At 44.4% G+C, this 24323-nt stretch overlaps 2 protein-coding genes across 2 annotated transcripts in view; one reads left to right on the top strand and one right to left on the bottom strand.

The window, feature by feature from the left end:
• CRNKL1 (crooked neck pre-mRNA splicing factor 1) overlaps positions 1-20670 on the bottom strand; it is an 85148-nt gene extending 64478 nt beyond the window's left edge. The window contains exon 1 of the mRNA XM_060253597.1: positions 20655-20670. The gene's annotated coding sequence lies outside the window, so the exon portion shown is untranslated. The remainder of the gene's footprint in view (positions 1-20654) is intronic.
• The window catches only part of CFAP61 (cilia and flagella associated protein 61), a 297694-nt gene that overhangs the window by 32909 nt on the left and 240462 nt on the right, over positions 1-24323 (top strand). The window contains exon 9 of the mRNA XM_060253782.1: positions 20256-20434. Coding sequence (XP_060109765.1) covers positions 20256-20434 — 179 coding nt within the window. The remainder of the gene's footprint in view (positions 1-20255; positions 20435-24323) is intronic.

Below are 24323 nucleotides of genomic sequence, written 5' to 3'. Positions count from 1 at the left end.
GGAAGGAATACAAAGGAACTGTGCCAAAGAGGGGTGGGGGGGATCCTCTTGAAACTGACAAGACTAACTTGGCACTGAAATCCTCTTGAAACTGACAAGACAAAGAGTGCTTCCAAGACTGCAGAATTCATCCCCCCCCCCCGCTTTTGTTTAAGCAGAGACTGTCTGTCTGAAAATGTATCCATTTATGAACTGCCACAAACCTCCACAAACTACTGGAAAGTTTCTGCCAGTTGACCTGCCATGAACTTGTGGTGCAAACAACAAGCGGTCAAAATTTGTCAGGAACTTTAGCTCATTAGCTGGTTTGTGCCCATCCCTCATTTAGAAAGTCCACTGCTATAGAGGCCAATTGTGATTCTAGACTATCATGAAGGAATTACAACTATACCCACCCTATCGTGTTTAGAGTGGATTAGCCACAATAGCTTAGTGGAACCTGCATGATCTGAGACAGCACATTCTTGAATATCAGGTCCAGGGGACAAACAGAGGAAGAGAGTTTCCTTCATGCCTTGGCTTATATCCTCCTACTCTCCAGAGCCATGTTTGAGGCGTTCCTGTTGTTTAGGGAGCCTTCTGCCAAAGGAGGAAGGATCCAAACTGGACTGTGGAGGGGTTGGGATACAAGTCCAGATTTATAAGCTTCCTAAGTACCTGACTGGACACCTCTAGAAACAAAACGCTGTTAATGCAATTATCCTTTGATCCTTTAATGTTTTTATGCAGAACTCATGAATGCTAAATTGGTTTCTACAGACCCATTCAGCTAGTGGTGGGACTTTCGTCTGGTACGTAGAGTATTCCCCTGGCATAAGAGCCTCTTTTACCAGGTGAAAACTCCTTGAACTAAAGGAAAATGTTACTGGTATCAGAATGGCTCCATGGTATCCAACCCGTTAGGGAGAATGCTCAAACTAAATATCTAAAATTCTTTAGACTAAACATGAGAAAGAATGTGGAACTCTCCTAGTTATAGAATGGGGGACATAAAACTGGACTGAACATAGATTGTTCCTCAGTTTATCCCCACCCCATCCACCATCTACCCCTGACGCTTTCTTTTCTCCCTGATGTCAGCTTTTCAGCTTGCAAGTTCCTCAGTGCTAGCACCTGTTATCTGTAAAGAACTATGTGCATGGATAGTGCTATATAAGCAGATTAATAATGCTCCATGCATGGCTTCTGGTGCTGCATATAATAACATGTACAAGAGAAAAATTCACATATATAGAGGTCATTCCTTCACAGGAAAGATTTATGTTGACAGAAATTGCCTTTAAACTGTAGCTTCTTCGGGCTTTTCAAAAATAACAGTACAGTTGCCCCGACCCGAATAGCCCAGGCAAGCCTGATCTCGTCAGATCTCAGGCGCTAAGCAGGGTCAACTGTGGTTAGTACTTGGATGGGAGACTGTCCTTGAAATACCCACTTGGGCTGCAGTAATAGAAGGGAAATATAAAAGGCGACCTTACGAAGAAAGACTGTGTGTCTGTGAAGATGGGAAGACAGAAACAAGGGAGCATGTGATGTTTGAATGTAAGTTGTATAAGGCATTTGAGCCAGTTATATAATCCCGATCTCGATTCCCTGGGAGAAATGAAAGGTTTTATTTAGATAAGTTGTTAGCTGACAGAGAGCAAGGGATTGCTTTAAACATGGCAAAACTTGCTATGCAGGTCATTAAAATCCGGAAACAAGCCATTAACAGTTAGCCAGCCCATATTTTATCAGAGATTTTAATTATTTTAATTATTTAATAGTATTTCACTTTTAATATTTTACTGTCCAAATTTGCTGATAATATCTGTATGAATTTCGATAATGCACTGGCTGATATGAGTTCTATCTGGTCAATGACTGTAGAAATAAATTATGTATGTATACTCACTTGGAAGGTGGGGACAGGGTTATTCAGCCACCTTCCTGAATATCCTCCAGGGCCCCAGTAGGGGTCAGTCACCAGAGGTCGACATGACTTCCAGGTGCACCCCCCCCCCCAAAAAAAGAGTACAGTTCAACCAAAGGGTAAGCCCTTGCAGTAAACCATTGATGTTTTCCCCTTGGACAGATTTAAGTAAAGCTGTATTGACTATTTGCAAAGCAAATACTTCAGTGAAGCTCTCCCCTCCCCTCCCCTCCCCTCCCCCAAGCCCTGAAATGCCTTTCTTTTATGTACTTTTTGGTGTCTGTTTGCAGTCTTTCTGTATAGCTGCTTTTGCTTCCCTCCCGCCTTTTCTAAGCATAGTCATGGGCTTACTAGCAACCTAATTCCAGCTAGGCAGAGTCTGCATGATCAGTGCAATAACATAAGAATACTGTGTACCTAATAAGCTTTGGCTATCACTGATAAAGGGAGGGAGCAGCTGAGCCTCAGCAGCAGAGTGCTTACTTTGGATGCCTAAATCCCCAGGGTGAAGCATCTCCAGTGAAAGGATTGTAGGGAGAAGATGTAGGGCCCCTGGTGTCAAGCATGCAGTTTTCAAGAATGAGTCGAGTAGATACAAAATTATGTTTATTGATAGACTGATATGCTCTCCTGGTACGGGTCCTTGAGAGTGATACTCAAAATACATTGATACAATTCTTTTAAGGCATACTTCAAAGGATTCCCAAAGGAGGGGGTGAGGGATGCTCTCTAACTCATAAACTATCATAAATGTCTACATTCTCACAATGTTATCAGTGTCTTGTCCTTGCTTTCCCCAGATGTCTCACACTCCCAGGCAGGAATGTATGGGAAGGTGTTGATTATTCTTTCTCTTACTAGTTTCGTTTCTCACTACTCTACTTCAAAAGCATTAAGCAAGAAGGGAGAAGGGGAAAGAATAACAGAGCCAAAGTACCTTGGCCCTCCATGATGTTTCATAGATCAGCTTTATGGAGGACCCTAAAACAATTAATTACCACTGGAATTTTACCATGCTTGACACCTGGGACTTTGGAGGGCTGCTGTTAGTCAGAATTACTAAGGCTGACTTAGACAGTGCTCTGACTTGGCTTGAGACAGCTTCACATCTGCAGAAAAGCTAACCCCTTAACAGTGTTACAAGGAGTCATTGCCCTCACTTTCCATGGGTATTGAGGAAGGAAGGAGTGTGTCTCTTTGCCATGAGCACTTCCATGTTGGTTCAGATTTGCAACACTGGGCTGTTGTGCTTGTTGACACAAATGGCTATATAATCAAATATATTGTGTCTGTGAAACTTACAAGTGTCCTTTTCTCATCCAGAGGTTTGTAGTACGCTTGGGTTTTCAAGGTTGTACTCTCAGAGACTATCGCTTGGCTGCGGCTGGTTGTAACCGGAATGTGGAAGGGGGGAGGGGTGCTGCTTCATTGGTAGGAAAAAGGCACTTTTTACTCAAATGAATAACGGTCTGAACCAACCCATATATCTGACTGTCTGCACCTGGTTCCCCAGTTCTAAGATGAAGTCTCACCTGAAACAGCTATGTTACGTGAATAAAGCTTTCTATTATTAAACAAACAAGGAGCTCATCATTAATGAAGATTGTGCAGTAGATTGTGCTTGACAAGGAGCTTGTCAAGCAGATTGTGCTTGACAAGGAGCACCGTGAGCATTTTTTAAAAAAGTTTGTGAAGAGGGGTGTTTTTTCAGGGAATGAAAACCAGGGCTGGCACCAGTATACCCTGAGATGGGGCAGCTTCCAAGGTCCAGGGCTTCTGGTGGACCTACTGCTGCTGACCCTCTACCCATGAGCCCCCCTTGCCAGTTGTCTGCATGCCCTTCCCCTTCCAGTGGCTCAGTGGTAGAGCATCTGCTTGGGAAGCAGAAGGTCCCAGGTTCAATCCCTGGCATCTCCAAAAAAGGGTCCAGGCAAATAGGTGTGAAAAACCTCAGCTTGAGACCCTGGAGAGCCGCTGCCAGTCTGAGAAGACATACTGACTTTGATGGACCAAAGGTCTGATTCAGTATAAGGCAGCTTCATATGTTCATATGTTCATTTACTTGCCATGCTCTGCCACAATGCTCCCAATTGCCCAGCATCCCTGGAAAAAGGGATGTGGTGCACAGTCGTGATGCTAGTGGCGGCTGTGGCAGCAGCATTCCTAGCTGCATGCATTGGCCAGTGGTGTCGGGGAAAGGGTGGTGTAAACAACTGAGCATGGGCAATAGGAGGGCTTACAAGTGGGAGAAGATGGGGGGCATACAGGAGTGGGAGTAGAGAGACATGAGGAGGGGGATTGTGGTGGGTCGAGGGGCCTTTAGGTACCGTTTGTGCAGGCCCCCTCAAAAGCTAAAACTGGGCCTGGTGAAAATAGTCACGAATAGTATCCACTGGATTGAGTCTTGGTTTTAAACTCTCCCTTTGAAATCAGTGGGACTAAAAGGATCGTTTCTTATTTAAGACAAAAATGGTCATCACTTCATAGAACTAGGGGCCCAGTTCACAGCTGGGTTCCCTTGTTACAGCGCATGTGAATACTTTCCACATGTATGCATTCGTACCTCTGTGGAAAAGAGCCAATGTGTGTTCACTTTAAAAATAAAACTGGGGACTGGTACCTGGATGAACTTGGGTTTTCAGTCACACATTCAGCTAAGTATAGCATGAGAGTATAGCATGAGAATTTTTCAAAACATGTTTAAATAAAAACAACGAGAGAAGCAAGAGGATCTGCTATCTTGGACTTAATTCTTTCCGGAAGGGAAGAACTCCAGGGATCCTGGAGGCGGTTTTTTTTTTTTTTTAATTGAAGCCATCTTCTGGGCTTGGAACAGGTGTCACTGGATGTGTGTATGGGGGGGGAGGTACCTGTGAATTACCTGCATTGTGATACCTGTAGGTCCCTTCCAACTCTATGATTCTGACATAGATTGTTCAGTATCATTTGTGAACAAGGTGAACAAGCGGAAGGAGTAAAGACAAGGAATAGATACACTGACATAAGGTACCAGAATGTCAGATCATGTATCATGGAAGGGTTGATAAACATAAGGTATTGTGATACTGGCCACAATACAGCAGATATGTTTACCAAACCCCAGACTATGGAAAAGCATAATGAGCACTGTAAAAGGCTCGGATTGAGAAACGAACAGAACTATTAAGAGGAGAATGTTGGAACTCAGTCCTAAAATGGCCGACTGACTCCATCTTAGTAATAGTAATGTTGTTTCTGCAATGTCATGCTGAGTCATGCTGCATCATGATCCAGCTGTTACCTGTTACTGAGGTAAGGTGGGATGACCTCACCTGTAATTAGGCTTTGTGCTGACTCACAGAGCTGATGCAACCCTGATGATTGGTACGTGTACTTAGGGAAGCTCAGTGAGCCTGCTCAGTCTGCCTGTAAGGATTGTGGGTACTGTGCGGCCCACTGTCTGGGTGGCAGCAGACACTGCTGGTGTTGGATCCTAGGCTACTGTGCTTGGATCGTGCTGTGTATACTTACTGCTGTATACTGTTATCTACTGACGTGTGTACTGATTACTGTGTATGACCTTGGCCTGGCAACGACTCTGAATATTGGATACTTTCCTGGTAAATATATCTACCATTGAATACAGCTGTTTCTCTTGTCTATTAATTCCTGTGTTTTGCCTGTCCCTCTCCTTCAGCTCTTCTGCTGCGTGCAAAATACTCTAACAATGCGTGAACAACCTCTGTTGGAATGTTAGGCAATATCAGGCAACACGAAACAATTGTCCTTTTCATATGATAATTGTACCAAGGTCAGCAGATTCTGGGAGCAAATATCTGCCCTGAGTGAGTCTAGCAAGGTGGTTCCTTCCCCACTGCACCCCAAGGAGAAGCTGGTGGCACTAGGGCAGCAACAGTGTTCAAAGGGCCAGCACTGACAGTAGAACCATAAGAGTTGGAAGGGTCTTCCAGGGTCATCAAGTCCAACCCCCTGCAGGAAACTCACAAATACCTCCGCCAACACACCCCCAGTGCCACCTGCTCCACGCTCAGGAGATGGCAGAAAAAAAAAAAATCTCTCCGGGATCTGCAGCAAAACTTGTTCAGAGAAGAATTTCTGCTTGGCCCTAAAGTGGCGAACAGCAGTTCCCTGGACATGTAAGAAAAGGCCGCAAGAACTAAGTACCGATGCAACCCTTCCTGTAAGGATCTTTTAAGGAGCCATGCCTAGTAGCTGGGCCTGTTGCCAGCTGGCCAGCAAACCCAGAGTATGACTGGAGGAATTCCCTTGTACGAGATGAAGCCACACCCCCATCTCACATCTAGCAAAAGCACAGTGTCTGGGGAAAGGGGGAAGTTAGTTTATATTTAGTAGACAAGACAGAACAAATGTTTCCCCAGTGCTTATAGTGCAACATGGGTAGCCATGTTGGTCTGAAGCAGCAGAATAGAGTCCAGTGTCACTTTTACAACCAACAGAGTTTTATTCGAAGTATGAGCTTTCGTGTGCACACGCACTTCATCAGATACAATAAAATGGAAGCAAACCATTAACATTTCTAGACAGGGTGGAAAAGCAAATCAGCATATAACACGATGTAGACATTTTGAAACAAAGCAGGGACAAACACGTCCAGAAAACCGAGACCATGGTTCCGTAGGGTATTTACATGTCAGCGTGAAGTGCTGCGTGAAGCTTTGTTAGCAAAAACAAAATAGAACCAAAGTCGTTGTGGTTTTTTTGAACCACCTAGAAATGCACCGTTGCTGCTAGCGTCCTGCACTATAGCACTGTTATTGACCAGTATTAATTCCAGAATTTCCAGTGAAGAAAACGCAGCACTCAGAATTTGCTTGTGGTTCTTTCAAAACAGCCAAGTATTCTGCAGACTGTGTTTGCCAGAATATTTCATATTATTTTTGTGTATCTCTCTAGGGCGTTAGCAAAGCTGGAAGCTCCCCTTCTCAAACTTCAGAAATTACCGTAGATGTAATTCCATCATCAACAGAAAGTGTTCTTTCTAGATCTGTAGAGGTAAGGCCTATAAGATGTTACAATTTCAGTGATTCATGCCTTTACATTATAATTTTCTAGTTTTCTTTGTTCTGGTGGATTTCTAAATCAAAATTATAATGGAGTGGGGAGAGATTCTTCATTCCCAACTGGAAAACAGTAATTTATTTATTTATTTATTATTTATTTATTCGATTTATATCCCGCCCTACCCCACCAAGGCGGGCTCAGGGCGGCTTACAATACAAAAAGCTAACAAAGATCAGTTTAAAATACATTAATAATTATACAATAAAATACATAAAAATACATAAAACTCACATCAATATGCACTATGCTACCTTTCCTTAAATCAATTCTTCAAATATTCCAGTGTTCAATATTCTGATGTTCGAAGTTTAAATATTCAGGCATTCCGATATCAATTAATTGTATGCCAACCGGAAGAGGGCTGTTTTACAGGCCCTGCGGAACTGTTCAAGGTTCCGCAGGGCCCTCACCTCCTCCGGGAGCTGGTTCCACCAACAGGGAGCTGCAATCGAAAAGGCCCTGTCTCTGGTCGCTTTCAGACGGGCCTCCTTTGGGAGCAGAGCTGGACCACCTGCAATCTACCAGATGTGTGGAGAGTGCTGTTCAGATTAAGTTGATGAGGTTTCTCTGATGGTGCTTCAGTTTAAAAAAAAAAGGGATACATGTCATTTTTGGAACCCAAAGGCTGACATTTTTACATCCTAGCTTCCATGCCACTTCAGACTTCAGGTGAAGAGATCACATTTTTCCATATTCCCCACGTTTAATAAAAATAATTTTTTTTAAAAAAAACTGCTTGAAAGTGGAAGCTAGCATGCAAAGAGCTAGGCTAGAACCTTTCTCTTTCCTGTGCTTGATTTTATGTGAGGGATGTTTTTAAACTTGGGGAAGGAGAGCATGAAGAAATGACTTCTCCCACTTGCAGTCTGAAGTAGGACAGTTCAGTTTACTGTATCTGGATTCTACCACTCATCCTGCTCAACATGTAGGTCAGGCAAAAATTCTTTTGTTTTGGAATGAAACAACCAGCTTACTTTCCCCATCCCACATCGATGGATGCCATAGACCCTTACACAAGTCCGGGTGATGTAATATTTTTGTCACACTTTGGCCAGTTCTGGAATGACTTTTTGAGATTCATTTTAAAAGTCTGGGCAACACCAGATGTCCTCTGGGAGACAAACTCAGGAAACAGCCACTATCCATAATCCCTTTTTTACTCATATTCGGGTGAACAGGGTACTTTCTGAGGTGGTATGTTTATCTGCTTCATTGAAGTGGCTTCCCAAGATGACTTTTACCTCCTATGTTCTGTCAATATTTACACATTTGATATCAGACCATATAGACATCCAGAAGGAAACCCCCATATCTCAGTAAAATTAAAATGGGGCTCCAGCAGGGCAATTTCCTCAGCACGACGATCGGATTTGTGCTGTGTCTGTATATGAGAGAGAGAGTGAGTGAGTGAAAGAGCCTTCGGTCCTTGAAGTGTTTCCCACTTTCCTTGAACTTTATTTCTAAATAAAGATTCAGACTCTGAATCTTATTTTCAGCCTGCTTTGTTTCTGGAAACCTCCCTGAACCCATAGCGAGGTGCTACTGCCAAAACCATAAGCCATGTACATAGGCAGCAATCCTTAATTTAATTTTACCTGATTAGTAAATGTGAGGATGTTCGAGAGGAACTCCCCAAGTGCTGAAGGTTACCAACAGGTAGGCCATTTGGATAAGATTTTGAAGAACTGGCTGTGATTTTGAGTAATCTAGGACCAAAACAAAATTAATCAATTAACAAAAATATGATTTTTTTTTTAGAAAAAAATCAGGCAAATTGAGAAATATCAAAAGAGGAATACAGTGCCATCCTAACAATGGTTACACTGCTCTAAGCTTATTGGCTTCAATAGATTTAGAAGAGTGTAACTGCTTAGGATGGCACTGTCAATATAATTTTCTAGTTGGCACTGTGCTTGACTTTATTTGAAGGATGTTTTTAAACTCGGGGAAGGGGAGCATGAAGAAATGACTTCTCCCACTTGCCATCTGAAGTAGGACAGTTCACTTTACTATATCTGGATTCTACCGCTGTGTATTTGGCATAAACCAAGCCAAAAAAAAAAAAAACCCAACCCTGAAAAAATACCTTATTACCGGTATTTTCCAGGTATTATTTAAGCCAAATAAATGTCAGATTCTCTGATTGGCTACCAGTATAGCTGAGTCCAAATAAAGCCTTTCCCCCCATCTTTTATTCGGGTATATTCAGCTATAAGAAATGGGTGCAAGAGGAGCCAGCCCAGGATCAGCCAAGGTGGTGGGTGCTGAGAGCTCTGAGCCACCGGGCTGGGGCTAGCTCCTCTTGCAGCTGCTCTCCGCTCCTGCTGCCCCAGGTGACCCTCTCTTGCCTCCCCACCACATGCAGCTCCTGGGGCCAGCTTCTCCTGCAGCACAGTTTAAATCGGTAATTTTAATTGGTTTGAATCAGTATTTTTCTTCTTGGGTCTATTGGACTTGGGAAAAAATTAGGATGTCTAAAAAATCCTGGATCCAAACACCATACTGGTATTGGGATCTGGGATTTTTCAGACATCCTGATTTTTTTCCAGGTCCAATAGACCCAAGAAGAAAAATACTAATTTTTGCACACCTGTAGTACACTGATGATATAGTAAACATTAAATATCACAAACCAGAGCATAATTCTTAACATTTTAAGAGTCTATATAGTACCAAATCATACACCAGCTAACCCACTGACTGAATTAGTCAGTGTTATGGTTCCAGTGACAGGAAGGCTCAGAGAAAAATCAGACATAGTCTTAGAGAATTTCTGGATCTTCTTTGTGGTCTCTGTGCAGTCTCACACATGGGTTCTGCACTGGAGCATGAACCTGATCTCAGAGAACTCCAGGATCTAGACCAGGGATGGCCAAACTGCGGCTCAGGAGCCACATGTAGCTCTTTCACACATACTGTGTGGCTCTTGAAGCCGCCACTGCCCTGTTGGCTGGCTTGGAAAAGGCATTTGTATCTTTAAATCACTTCGCCAAGCCAGCTGGCAGTTTGGAGAATGCGTTTAAAGTTAAAGTTGTTTTCTTCCCACCTCTCTCTCCCTCCTCCCTCCTGTTTGCCTTTTCTCCTTCCTCCCTTCCTTCCTGTCTTGCAGCTCTCAAACATCTGATGTTTATGTCTTGTGGCTCTCAGACATCTGACATTTATGTCTTGCAGCTCTCAAACATCTGATGTTTATTCTATGTGGCTCTTATGTTAAGCAAGTTTGGCCACCCTAGATCTGGACTCTGGTTTTTGGTGAGCTTTTCTCCTTGCTCTGAAGAGCAGGCATCGACTGGGCATGGCTGGAGCAAGGGGAAAGCACACCTCCCACTCAGTTTCTTCCTAACCGCTGTTCTGAAAGGACCTACCTTGTTGCATTCCTCCCCTCAGCTTCCTCATTTTTGCCTTCATCCTCAGTTTCAACTTTCTTGTTCATCTTGATATCATCAATCTTTCTTCTTTATTCTTCTCCTTTAAAAAAAAGGACTTCTTTTTTTTCTTCAGTCTCCTTCTCTGGATCTCTTCCTGCCCCTTCCCTCAATCCTCTGCACTCAGAGGCACCACATGGAAGGGAAGACAAGTTTTAAAAAGTGCCAAAATTGTGGGGCTAAAGTCCCATCTACTGACGGCTGTTCACACTGCTTGCTTTGCCTGCAGGAAGCCCATGAAGTCAACTCTTGTGTCCATTGTCTTGGCTTTACCAAACAGGCATGAAAAAACCAGGGCCAGGAGACTTAGAAGCCATTTTGTGGAGACTTTTCTCCAACTGGCAATGTCACTCCTCGGACCTGAGAACCACACTGCCACCACTCCCTGTCACCTAGGGGAGACTCGGTTCAGTCAGCAGCAGCATCTACTTTGGCAGTAAAAAAGTTCAAGTCCGACAGTCTCTAAACATGACTCTGATTTGTCTACCGACTTGAAGAGATTCAGCATAAGCACTTGGATTCAACCTCAGGCCCCCATCAACAGACTCCAACTGCAACTGTATGATCTGTCCCTACAGAACTCTCAGCTCCAAAAGACAGAATGGCTGAAGCTCCAACTACTGCCCCTTTGGACTCTGGCCTTCAGTCGTCTGCTCCAAATTTATCTACTCAAACAACCCAGATAATCTGGGTGCTTGCAAGCTCTCTGTCTGCCATAGCAATATGCCATCAGACTTCCTCAAATCCAAGCTTCACTTTGAGACCAACCAATGATCTCAGTGTCATGCACAAGACTTTATTAAATTGGATCCTTGTCATGAACCTAAACAACATGCTTGGGTTCAGCTCACTTCAACACAATGGACACCACTATTGCAGTCTGAACAACACACCTGTCAATCCTGTTCTTGGACTTGAGTTGTCTGCTATCATCATGACCACCATGGTTCGTCGATTTCTAGATCCTTCTACCCAAGGGAATATTTCCCTCACAGATAATAGGTGACATTATTACTCTCTATCTCCTTCATATGATGCCTACAGGGACTGGGATTGATCCTGATATGTTTCACCTCATCTACTGGATTTGAGAATAGACGACCCACATTGGTACTAGCATATACCATCAACTTGTACCTTGCCCTACTGATACATTGGTCAAGCTCTCTGCACTGGTCCTTACACCACCAATTATCACAGTGAATCAACCTACACAACAGGCTTCTCTCTCCTTACAGAATGAACTCCTTCATGGTTTCCAATATACCTCGGAACCGTCATAGTTCGAACTCAGCACACCAGGTTTGGACCAAGAAGACAGCACTCCTGAAGATAACCTCCCAGTGTCTTCTGACTCTGGCATCCTACAACCTGGGGCCCTATCTCCTGAGAGCTCCGAAGTCTATCTGAACCTCCTTTCTTGGTTAACTGGGTCCCTCAACATACAACTTCCCTCTGATTCTCCCAAGGTAACAGATGTGGTTCATGATATAGTTCATAATAATCCTACACCAGGATCTCTGCTACCAATGTTGCCTGTCCATTTAGAAGGCCTGATTGAAGCCTGGGAAAAACCAGCTTCTATACCACCTACCTCCAAAGACTGAATTGCTATATAGAGTGCCGGCTATGGATTTCAAGTTCCTTTTTTCACGCCCAGTGCTGAACTCTGTCATAGTTAACTCTGCCTCAAAGTCCAAACAAACCAGGAATCCTGCACCTCCTGATATGGAGGACAGAAAACTTGATACACGTAGCCATAAAATGTATACTTTTACTACCACCACTGTGAAAATACATAATTATCTGGCTTATTTTTTGGCCTATGCTTTTAACCTAACTAATCAGTTTTCAGCTCTACTGCTAGACTCACCTGAAGCTTCACATAAGATGGCCTCAGACCTCATCGCAGAACTGTCTTGTGTGACCAGACAGCAGATAAATTTAGTTTGTCATGCTGTTTTTTGCTCCTCCAGAACTAGCTACCTTTGTGGCTTTTTGCCGTCACACATGGCCTCATACAACAGCATTACAACCTGACATCAAGTGAAAAGTTGAGGATTTACCCTTCAACAGTCTGGGACTCTTCCGTTCTACCACAGATGAGCTTCTCACCACTGCAGAGGACAATTGAAAAAGAGCCAAGAATTTGGGAGTCACTCAGTCCCAATCTCAGCTCATCTACAAACCCAAAACATGGAAACTGGGATATTCTAAATGCCCATATTACCCACCAGAATCCAAATACTGGAAACAGAAAACACCCCTTCCAAGCAGTCTTATCAACAAAAGTCAAAACCTCAGTCTTCAAAGAAACCTACCCCCTAGCCTCCAAGCAGTCTCTTTGACTCTCTCAAAACCTTCCTCCAATCTTGGCTGAAAACCTTCCTCCAATCTTGGAAACTCATTACAACAGACCACTGGATGGAGTATGCCATCAAGTTTCTTTCGACCCTGTGAGTCCATTGATTTGTAGCTACTCCTCTGCCCTGCCATTTCCCCCCATTATGTTACTAAAGCCTACATGAAAGTCATCCTGCATTTGCACCCCCCCAATTAAACCCTTAATTCTGTCCTGGAGTTTATCTCTTGTCCTGGCTCAGCTCATTCAGGCTGAGCTCCTTGCCATGACACCTCTGCATCTTCTCTCTACATCTTCTCTCTTGTCACGTAAAAGAGCAAGTGACATTTGTGCCTTTCGCTCTGATTCACTGTACACAATCTTTCGTAAAAATAAGGTGGTTCTCCTCCTGGACCCCACCTTCCTTCCTGAAGCTGTCTTTGCCTTTCACCTTTCTCAGTCTGCAGTTTTCCCCATTCTTTCCAGCCCCATTGGATGATGGCCAGAGAGCACTCCATACCTTGGACATCCACTGACCCCTTTCCTTTTATCGTTCTAGGACTAAGCCATGCCATAGAGCCCCTAATCTATTTGTGGCCTGTGGAAAACCACTTTGAGGTTTGAAGATCTCCATGCAAAGATGTGCAAAGTGGGTAACCTTGGAGATCACCCTCTGTTATGAACTGGTCAAGCAGTCCTTGCCCGTTGTTTTGAAAGCTCATTCCACAAGGACTATCTCCACCTCATTGGCCTTTCTTGAAGGTGTTCTACTGGAGGACATCTGTGCTGCTGCCGCATGGTCCTTGCTTTCCACCTTCATCATGCACTACCTCTTAGATGTGCATGCCCAACAAGATGTTTCATTTGGCCAGCCTGTGTTCCAGTTGGTATTCCATTAACTCCTGTTCAGGTATGTGCCTACAGGTAAAGTACTAGATTATGTGTTTTGCCAGCACCCTCCATCCTTGCTTTGGAGCTTGTTAATCACCCGTGTGTGGGACTGCACAGAGACCAAAAAGAAGATAAACAGGTTGTTTACCTATAACTGATGATCTTCAAATGGTCATCTGTGCAGTCACACACACACACACACACACAGCCTTCCACACAGCTGTCTCTTTTCATCTTTAGGTTCTTAGAACTTGTCAGTAATGGCTGGAAGGAATTGAGTGGGAGGGGCACTTTCCCCTTGCTCCAGGCATGCACAGTCGATGCCTACTCCCCAGAGCAAGGAGGAAAGCACGACAAAAGCCAGAGGCTAACTCCTGGAGTTCTCTAAGGACGGGTTTCTGCTTCAGTGCAGTACCCATCTGTGTGACTGCATAGAAGACCACAGGTGACTGCATAGATGACCATCAGTTACATGTAATCAACCTATTTAAATATCTAATCGGGAACTACTTTAAAAAAAAAAAACCAACCTGCTTTGTGAATGTTTACATGTCTTCAGAATGTTTATTGAATGGTTCCCTTTTCCTTTGGCTTTTGTGTCTCATCGAAAACCCAGCTACACGTTTCCTGCTGTCCTTTTTCACGTTTGTTTCTCCCAGAACATTTCTCTTATTTCTTGTCTTCAAGCTGCTTCGCATGTTTGGGGCAGAAAAGTTCACATTAGCTACAGCATTTTTTTCCTCATCCACCTTCTGTGAAATATGGAGGGGAGATGCTTTTGAAAACATTCATTAAGCGCATGCCGGGGAGTCCCCAACATTTGGTCTTGACAATTTGGATGGATCATCCATTTGTTCCATCTCTTTATTCCAGCAGTTGCTTGGTTGCTTCCTAAATCCTGATGTATGCTTTTCTATGTCTCTTCAAAATCTACCATTTTCTTTTGCACGCAACCTACTTTTCCCCCACATTCGTTCCTTTATACATTTTCCTCTCATTGTCTTACTTTTTTTCCTATTTCAGATATATATTTTTTCCTGCTCCATTTTGTTTTTTCAGCTTCACAAATAAACATTTGATCGTACGTTCACATATGTACTAACATGGCATAGTATCACATACTCTATTTCTTCACTTTTAATAGTTGGTCTAGCCCGTCCTATTCATATCAGGCAAGTGTGCTGAGTTTCTTTATTGTACATAATTTGTCATTTGTTTTCTAGAGCCTGCAGCATTGTGTATGTATTTGTCAGTGTTCTCATTGTACTGGATTTATTTCTGAGCCTTGCCTTGAACATATGGTGAGATAATCAAATTAAACCTTTGGAGGAAGACTGGCTTGGCTTCAAACGTAGTGCCAGTCCATTGCTTTGACCGTGTTCCACATCTTTCCTTCTTCTGCGCCAGAATTCTGTATTCAGTTTAGCTTAGTTCAGCTTCGTGTCCCTGTATTGTTTTAGGTAGTGATTAAACACTCATATTTTTCAGTGCATGTAGTGTGAATGCATGGGATCCATTCAAGGTTCATAGCTGTTCTAGAAATCTCTCCCCTTCTAAAGTCTGACTGCTGAACTGGTGAACAAGACTTAATAGTCAACTATGCAACCAAAGCAGTATTTTTTATTCTTTCTGGTTCTGGTGTTTCAACTGATCTACAATGGTCTGATTCTGCCAAGAAGTTGAACACGTTGATGTTTTGTAAATATACTGCTTTTCCAAGATATATATTTTGCTGTTGTATCAAACTTTTACAGAGCTTTCTGAAATTTTAAAAGGTCTTCAAAATAAGAAACACATATGATTTCTGTGCGCTTAAGGTTAGTACTCAAAATAGTCAGACATCCATCTTTCAATTTTAAAAGACTCACATCTCATACTTTTATATTTCTTGCAAAAACATTTGAAAATATTATTGTTATTGGAGTTGGATGGGGGTTGAAATATATTACTGTCTTTAAATAAAACCATACCCTGATCTGGATAGCCAGGCTAGCCGGATCTAATAGAATCACGGAGTTAGAAGGGGTCATCTAGTCCAGCTTCCTGCTCATGTAAGATCAGCCTACAACATCCCTGACAGGAATGCAGGAAGTGTTTGTCCAGCTGCTGCTCAAAGGCTGCCAGTGAAGGGGAGCTCACCTCCTCCTCAGGTAGCTGGTTCCACTGTTGAACAACTCTTACTGTAAAAGTGTTTTTCCTAATATCCAGTCAGTATCTTCCCACCCTTAATTTAAACCCATCCTTGGGAGTCCTCTCCTCTGCAGCCAACAGGAACAGCTGCCTGCTCTCCTCTAAGTGACACCCCTTCAAATACTTGCAGAGAGCAATCATCAGCCTCCTCTTCTCCAGACTGAACATTCCCAAGTCCCTTCAGCCTTTCCTCATAGAGCTGGGTCTCCAGGACCCTAATCATCCTTGTTGCTTTCCTCTGCACCTGGCTGCATTCTGTCCACATCCTCCTTGAAGTGAGGCCTCCAGAACTGCACACAATACTCCCGGTGCGGCCTTACTAATGCAGTGTAGAGAGAAACTATGACATCTTGTGATCTGGATGTTATGCCACTGTTGATACACTCCAAGATGGCATTAGCCTTTTTTGTTGCTGCATCACACTGGCCGCTCATATTTAACTTATGATCCACCCATCTTGTTCACACCCACTGCTACCCAGAAGTGTATCTCTCGTCCAGTATGTGAGTTGTTCATTTTTGTTACTCAGTTGTAGAACCTGACACTTATCCTTGTTAAATTGCATCTTGTTGACTTCCACCCACTTTTCCAGAGTGTTCAGTTCTTGTTGAATTGTATCTCCGTCTTCTGGTGTGTTTGCTGCTTCTCGCAATTTGGTGTCATCTGCAAATTGAATGAGTAGCCCCCCCTCCACACCCTCATCCAGATCATTGATAAAAATACCCTTGAACGAAGAATGGTAGACTCCCTCTATCTGGGATGGTTGTCCTCTTCCACCGAGTGTGCAGCTTCGGGAGGGATGCACATGGAGCAGTGAGAGAGGTCGGGGGCACCCGTCTAGCCAGTCAGATCAGCTGAATCAACCCCGGGTGATCAATGGGGTGACAGATGTCTCTGCCAGATTGCCCTCACATCCGATAAAAATACTGAACAGTACCAGGCCCAAAACTGTGCCCTGTGGCTCCCCATCAGACACCCATCAGAGCCAGTTTGGTGTAGTGGTTAAGTGTGCGGACTCTTATCTGGGAGAACCGGGTTTGATTCCCCATTCCTCCACTTGCACCTGCTAGCATGGCCTTGGGTCAGCCATAACTCTGGCAGAGGTTGTCCTTGAAAGGGCAGCTGCTGTGAGAGCCCTCTCCAGCCCCACCCACCTCACAGGCTGTCTGTTGTGGGGGAGGAAGGAAAAGGAGATTGTGAGCCACCCTGAGACTCTTCGGAGTGGAGGGCGGGATATAAATCCAATATCATCATCTTCTTCTTCTTCTCCCTTTATTCAGATGGAAAGCCACTGACAAAGCTCTTTGAGTGCAGTTCTCTAACCAGTTTCCTATCCATCTATCCCCATGGTTTGATTTTTATGTTTTAATGTGTTTATATCTTAACGTGATTTTATGTTCCATGTATTTACATGAGCTTGTAAGCCGCCCTGAGCCTGCTTTCGTGGGGAGGGTGGGATATAAATTTAATAAAATAAATAAATAACTATCCTTGAGCGCAGTCCACAGTCGTCCAATTTACCCATCAGAACATCATGGGGAACCCTGTCCAAAGCTTTACTGAAATACAGGAAAACAACATCAACAGCATTCCCTCAATCCAGCAAGCTCATCACTCGATCAAAGAAGGAAGTGAGGTTGGTCTGTCAGGACCTGTTGGGGACAAATTCGTGCTGACTCTTCTTGATCACCAAGTTGTCTTTTAAGATGCTCACAGATTGATCCCTATAGAATTTGTTCCAGTATCTTCCATGGGACAGAAGTCAGAGTGACTGGCCTTTAATTTCCTGGGCCACTCCTCCACCCTTTTTTGAAAATTGGGATAACATCTGTCCCCCTTCAGTCTTGTGGCATGTCTCCCATCCTCCAAGAGGTTTGGAAGATGATGGACAAAGGCTCTGCAAACTCTCTAGAAAGTTCTTTCTTGGGTGCATACCATCTGACCCAGGGGATTTGTATTCATTCAATGCACCCAGGTGCTTCTCAAGTACCTCTCTGTCCATGTCAACCAGCAGCCTGTGCCTTGCATATTATCTCTAGATGAGCCTGTACTCTTTTTCAGGGAAAAACTGAGGCAAAATAGGCATTAAGCCTTTCTGCCTTCTCTCTGTCCTCTGTCAGAGTTTCTCCATTTTCACCCAAAAGTGGGCCCATCACCTCTTTTATCTTGTTTGCTCCTCACATATATGAAGATTTTCTTGTTGTAGTGAGCCTCTCCCTAGCCAGCTTTAGTTCACTGTGAGCTTTGGCCTCTCTGGTGACTGACCTACAGTGCCTAGCTACCCACAGATACTCTTCTTTAGATGTACTTCCTTGCCTCTATTTCTTAAATGTTTACCCTTTCTCCCTTAGCACATCCATTGCTTCTTTGTTTATCCACATTGGTTTTTAGATCCCCTTCCATGTTTTCTTGTTGGAATAGTGATGGCTTGAGCTTGCAGGAGCTCTTGTTTTGGGAGAGCCCACCTCTCACTTGTTCCTTTTCCTTCCAGCAGTCTTGCCCATGGAATTGTTCTCATCATGCCTCTGAGTGTATTAAAGTCTGCCCTACTGAAATCTAACATACATGTGTGGCTATGAACTTTCTTGGTCCCACACAGCAAAAGGAATTCTAGCAAGATATGGTCACTTACCCCTAAGGTCCTTCACCCCATCTATCATCTCTTGCATGCTGGTCAATATTGAGTCAGAACAGGCTTCCTCAGGGTGGGGGTGTATGGGTTCTCCTTCCCTGGAGGTTTTTAAACAGAGGCTAGAGGGCCATCTGACAGCAATGCAGATCACAGAATCATAGAGTTGGAAGGGACCTCTAGGGTCATCTAGTCCAACCCCCTGCACAATGCAGGAAACTCACAAACACTTCCCCCTAAATTCACAGGATCTTCATTACTGTCAGATGGCCATCTAGCCTCTGTTTAAAAACCTCCAAGGAAGGAGAGCCCACCACCTCCCGTGGAAGCCTGTTCCACTGAGGAATTGCTCTGACGGTCAGGAATTTCTTCCTAATGTTGAGCCGGAAACTCTTGATTTAATTTCAACCCATTGGTTCTAGTCCTACCTTCCGGGGCCACAGAAAACAATTCCACACCATCCTCTATAGGACAGCCCTTCAAGTACTTGAAGATGGTGATCATAACACCTCTCAGCCACCTCCTCTCCAGGCTAAACATCTCCAGTTTCTTCAACCTTTCCTCATAGGACTTGACTCCAGACCCCTCACCATCTTTGTCGCCCTCCTCTGGACTCGTTCCAGCTTGTCTATATCCTTCTTAAAATGTGGTGCCCAAAACTGAACAGAATACTCCAGGTGAGGTCTTACCAGAGCAGAGTAAAGCGTTACCATCACATCACGTGATCTGGACACAATACTTCTGTTGATACAGCCCAGAATTGCATTTGCCTTTTTAGCCACCGCATCACACTGTTGACTCATGTTCAGCGTATGATCCACTAAGACCCCTAGATCCTTTTCGCACATACTACTGCTAAGACAAGTCTCCCCCATCCTATAACCATGCATTGGCTTTTTCCTACCTAAATGCAGAACTTTTACATTTATTCATGTTAAAATTATTTTAATTGATTTTCGCCCACTTTTCCAGCCTGTCAAGGTCATCCTGTATCCTGTTTCTGTCTTCTTCTGTGTTTGCAACCCCTCCCAATTTAGTATCATCTGCAAATTTAATAAGCATTCAATCCTGTGAATTTAGGGGGAAGTATTTGTGAATTGCCTGCATTGTGCAGGGGTGTTGGACTAAACGACTCTGGGGATCCCTTCCAACTCTATGATTCTAAGTCAAGTATGCCTTAGCTCCTTGTAGCTTCCTTCATCATTTGATGATGATTAACAACAACAGCAACAACAATTATATCTCATCAGATCTCTGAAGCTAAGCAGGGTCAGCCCTGGTCAGCATTTGGATGGGAGTCCATCAGGCAATACCAGGGTCACAGCACTTGGACAGGCAATGGCAAACCACCTCTGGATGTCTCTTGCCTTGAAGACCCTAAGGGGTCACTATATGCTGTGACAGGCCCAAAGCAAACAGACTGAACCGATCCCCTCGGTGGGTTTCTCCAGGCAGGTGCTTTGGCGGCATGGCTGGAGAACCAGCTTTGTTCATCATGATTGTCGTGGTAGCTGTTTCCCCCCTTCAAAACTGACCTGCCTTGCTGCTTTTCCCCCCCAGCAGGGGAAGAGATACAGGCCCCGGTATTTTTCCTTCCTAAAGAATGCAGTGGTTCTAACTGTCTCTGTGCGTGAGACATAGTGGAAGGAAGCTGCGCAGAGCTCCTCATGACATACGGTTTGGCTCAAGTGGACCAAACAATTATTTTGTATTATAAGCAGTCATTGTACTTCATTGCTGCATGATGCTATTTATTTAGAAGGGCTTTTTGGTTACTTCTGACTGCAGGCAGAGGCAGTGTTGTCTATGCCTTCATTAGAGCAGATGCTGGACAGTGAGCAAGAGAAAGCCTGGAAAGCCCCAGAGACTCTGAGTATGGAGAGAGAGGCTTTCCGCCCCATCTACAAAGGAGCAATCAACGCTTTCTGCATCCAGCTCTTTTGTATCAGTGAACAACATGAAACAAGGTGAGTGCAGAACAAAACCTCAACATTTAATTTCATTGAGTTAAAGGGGCTTTCTTTTTATATTCTTATTTCCTTTTAATTCTCACTAGATGCGTATAGTATTGTGTAGTGGTTAGAGTATCAGACTCAGTATCAGGCTGGAATCCCCAGTCTGTCATGGAAACTTGCTGAGTGACCTTTGTAAGATTTTGTAAGGATCAATGGAGGAGGGAGGAACAACTTACGCCACTTTGGGTTCCCATAAGGGAGAGTGGCAGGGTATAAATGAGATAAATGAATATCTACACCAATGTACTTGTGCCCAGGTAGAGCCAGTTAGGTGTAGTGGTTAAATGCACAGACTCTTATCTGGGAGAATTGGGTTTGATTCCCCACTTCTCCACATGCAACTGCTGGAATGACCTTGGGTCAGACAGTTCTCGCTCGCAGAGCTGTTCCTCTCAAATGCAGTTTCTGTTATAGCTCTCAGCCCTAGCTATAGGTGTTCATTGTGGGAAGGGGAAGGGAAAGGAGATTGTAAGCTGCTCTGAGACTCCTTTGGGTAGTGAAGGGTGGGGTATAAATCCAATCTCCTCCTCCTCCTCTTCCCCAATCATAGTAGAAAAGCAGGGTATGGATCTTGTAAACAGTGACATCAAATAAATATGCCTCTGATCTTTATGTGGGTTATTCTGGGGAATAGACTTCGTATGCAGAGAACTTTTACTCATTTGTTAGAATGGGGCTCCCCAACCTTTTTGAGCTTGTTGGCACATTTGGAATTTTGACACAGGGTGATGAGTACAACTAGAAAATGTCTGCCACAGGAGATGGAGGGGACAAGAGAAGTAATTAAAATATATACTGGAAAAGAGGTGTGAGGGAGAGGAAGAACAGAACCAATACTGTGGTGGCAGCTAGAAATGAAGCAACATTATTTTAGTCGCTTTACTCTGCTCTGGTAAGACCTCACCTGGAATATTGTGTTCAGTTTTGGGCACCACATTTTAAGGATATAAACAAGCTGGAACGGGTCCAGAGGAGGGCGACAAAGATGGTGAGAGGTCTGGAGTCAAGTCCTATGAGGAAACGGGGATGTTTAGCCTGGAGAGGAGGTGGCTGAGAGGTGTTATGATCACCATCTTCAAGTACTTGGGCTGTCATATAGAGGATGGTGTGGAATTGTTTTTTGTGGCCCCAGGAGGTAGGACCAGAACCAATGGGTTGAAATTAAATCAAAAGAGTTTCCGGCTCAACATTAGGAAGAACTTCCTGACTGTTAGAACGATTCCTCAGTGGAGCAGGCTTCCTCCGGAGGTGGGGGGCTCTCCTTCCTTGGAGGTTTTTAAACAGAGGCTAGATGGCCATCTGACAGCAATGAAGATCCTGTGAATTTGGGGTAGGTATTTGTGGGTTTCCTGCATTGTGCAGGAGGTTGGACTAGATGACCCTGGAGGTCCCTTCCAACTCTATGATTCTATAGTCTGCACAGCCAGTCAGGTCCTCACTGGCCAACCAGAAGCTCTGCTCTGTAGGAGTCCCACATGGCCCTGCCCACTTTCTAAAAATATCTGATTGACACCAGGAAGTGTATTGGTAGGCACCACCACCACCACCACCACCATCATCAAAACCTTTATTGTCATATAATAAAAAGGACACATCATAACGACCACAGATTATAATAATAATCAATTTTTCCTTGCTCCATTTCCTACAAGTAGGGCTCTGGATAATACATAAAATGAATATACAACAGTACATAATAAAATACAGTACAATTAAACTCCAGTATTGTTGGAACCAACCTACTATTAGATGGCAGATTGCTGCGTGGCTGGAATAGAATCAATCCATGTCCCACTCATGGGGGGAAGGATCTTAACCAGAAGAGGATGGAAAATAAAGGAGAAGGAAGAAACCGAGGAGGCCATTGATCTCTCCCGCCCTTGCTGTCCTCAGCCGAATGCTCAGTGGAACATCTCAGTCTTACAGGGCCTGCGGAACTGAACTAAGTCCTGCAGAGCCTGGATCTCAATAGGAGCAGAGTTCTGCTGTGGCCCCAGTCAAGAATAGCCCGACTGTTTTGGGACCAGGGAAGAGGCAGTCCCGCAGATACGATGGTCCCAGGCTGTTTAGGACATTGAAGGTAGGCACCATGTTGGGGACACCTGTATTAGAGAGTAGTTGTGTTAAGAGCACAGTACTTAAATGAAAAATAAAAGTCACCTAAATCAAAATAAAACTCTAAACATAAAATGGAAGGAGCAGAGAGGAAAGAGACAAAGGTACGTGATCGATCTCGGAGTGCTGTGTGAAACAGTGGGTTTTTAACTAAGCATTTTTGTCCTTTTGGGTCCTGGCTGATCTTTACTGACTGGAGATGATGCCTGGTTGAAGGTGTGCAACAACACAGAAATCCTTGAGCCTCTAGACGGAGGCTGTATGTAGCCCAGGGGTCTCAGACGCATAGCTTGTGAGTGGCATTCAGCCATCTGAGGGTAGTTGTGAAGCCCATAAGCCAACCCATATCCAGAGCCAGGCCAGTGAGAGGCAGCACCCACCTCCCCAGTTGCCAGCTACTCTCACATCTCTTTGCATGTGCCCCTGCCCTTTCAAATGCCTCAGCAGTCTTGTCCTGAGCCATATTTCTTGCTCGTGTGAAAAAGAAAGAAAAGGGACTCAATAGAGCATTTTAAAGGCAGGTACCACATGAAGGGATGAGAAAGCAGGTAGTGGGTGCTGCATAAAAATACTTGAGAGCTGGGTGGGAGGGTAGGGGGCTCTAGCAGGAGGTGGGGAGGCAAGGAAAGAACTGCCCTAGTAGCAGGACTCCTCCTTTGTTTCATTGGCTCCCTGGAATTGAAGCTTTTTTAATGGAGATCTTTGAAAACAAATTGTCTCAGCAAGAATTGGTTACCTGTCTGCTACTTTGCGAGTGAACTCTCATCACGCATATTTGAGACCAGTGCAACCAGGACAATACTATAAGGGGTCAACTGTGCAAAGACAAAAATAATGGTCTTTGCACAAAACCCCAAAATTTACTCATGGAGTTTGAATTAAGTCCGCATATAGATCAAGTTCAGACTCAGTGGGCTCAGACTGAGCGGGCTGAAGCTAAATCCAGCGAAGACAGAGGTCCTTTGCTTGGGTCGTCGGGGTCCAGGGAGGGAAATCCCCCTACCAGTTTTTGAGGGTGCGCCGCTGATAGCGGCGGACAAGGTCAAAAGCCTGGGTGTACTATTGGAGTCCTCCTTAACGATGGAGACTCAGATAGCAGCCACTGCCAAGTCCGCATTTTTTCATCTTAGGCGGGCAAGGCAGTTGGCCCCCTTCCTGGAGCGCGACGATCTAGCAACAGTGATCCATGCCACGGTCACCTCAAGGTTGGACTACTGCAATGCTCTCTACATGGGGCTGCCTTTGTGCCGAACTCGAAAGCTGCAGCTAGTGCAGAATGTTAGGACTCCCAAGAAGGGAGCACATCCGGCCAGGGCTCCGGGATCTGCACTGGCTGCCAATAGCTTACTGAGTCCGGTACAAGGTGCTGGTTATTACCTTTAAAGCCCTATATGGCCTAGGACCTGCCTACCTGAAGGACCGTCTCTCCCCACATGTTCCCCAGAGAGTATTGAGATCGGGAACTCAAAATCTCCTAGTTATCCCCGGGCCAAAAGAAGCCCGCTTAAAATCTACAAGGGACCGGGCCTTTTCTGTTACGGCCCCCTCCTGGTGGAACCAGCTGCCGGAAGAGGTGAGGGCCCTGCGGGACCTCGCCCAGTTCCGCAGGGCGGGCCTGTAAGACAACCCTCTTCCGGCTGGCCTATGACTAGCTGGTACAAGAAACTGAGTGTAGTTACACTAGATGTCTGCTGTCCCTAATGTTTTAAATGTTTTAAATGTCTTA

This window comes from Heteronotia binoei, chromosome 14 (assembly GCF_032191835.1).
Source record: "Heteronotia binoei isolate CCM8104 ecotype False Entrance Well chromosome 14, APGP_CSIRO_Hbin_v1, whole genome shotgun sequence".
NCBI lineage: Eukaryota > Metazoa > Chordata > Lepidosauria > Squamata > Gekkonidae > Heteronotia > Heteronotia binoei.
This window is presented reverse-complemented; position numbering and strand designations above follow the sequence as displayed.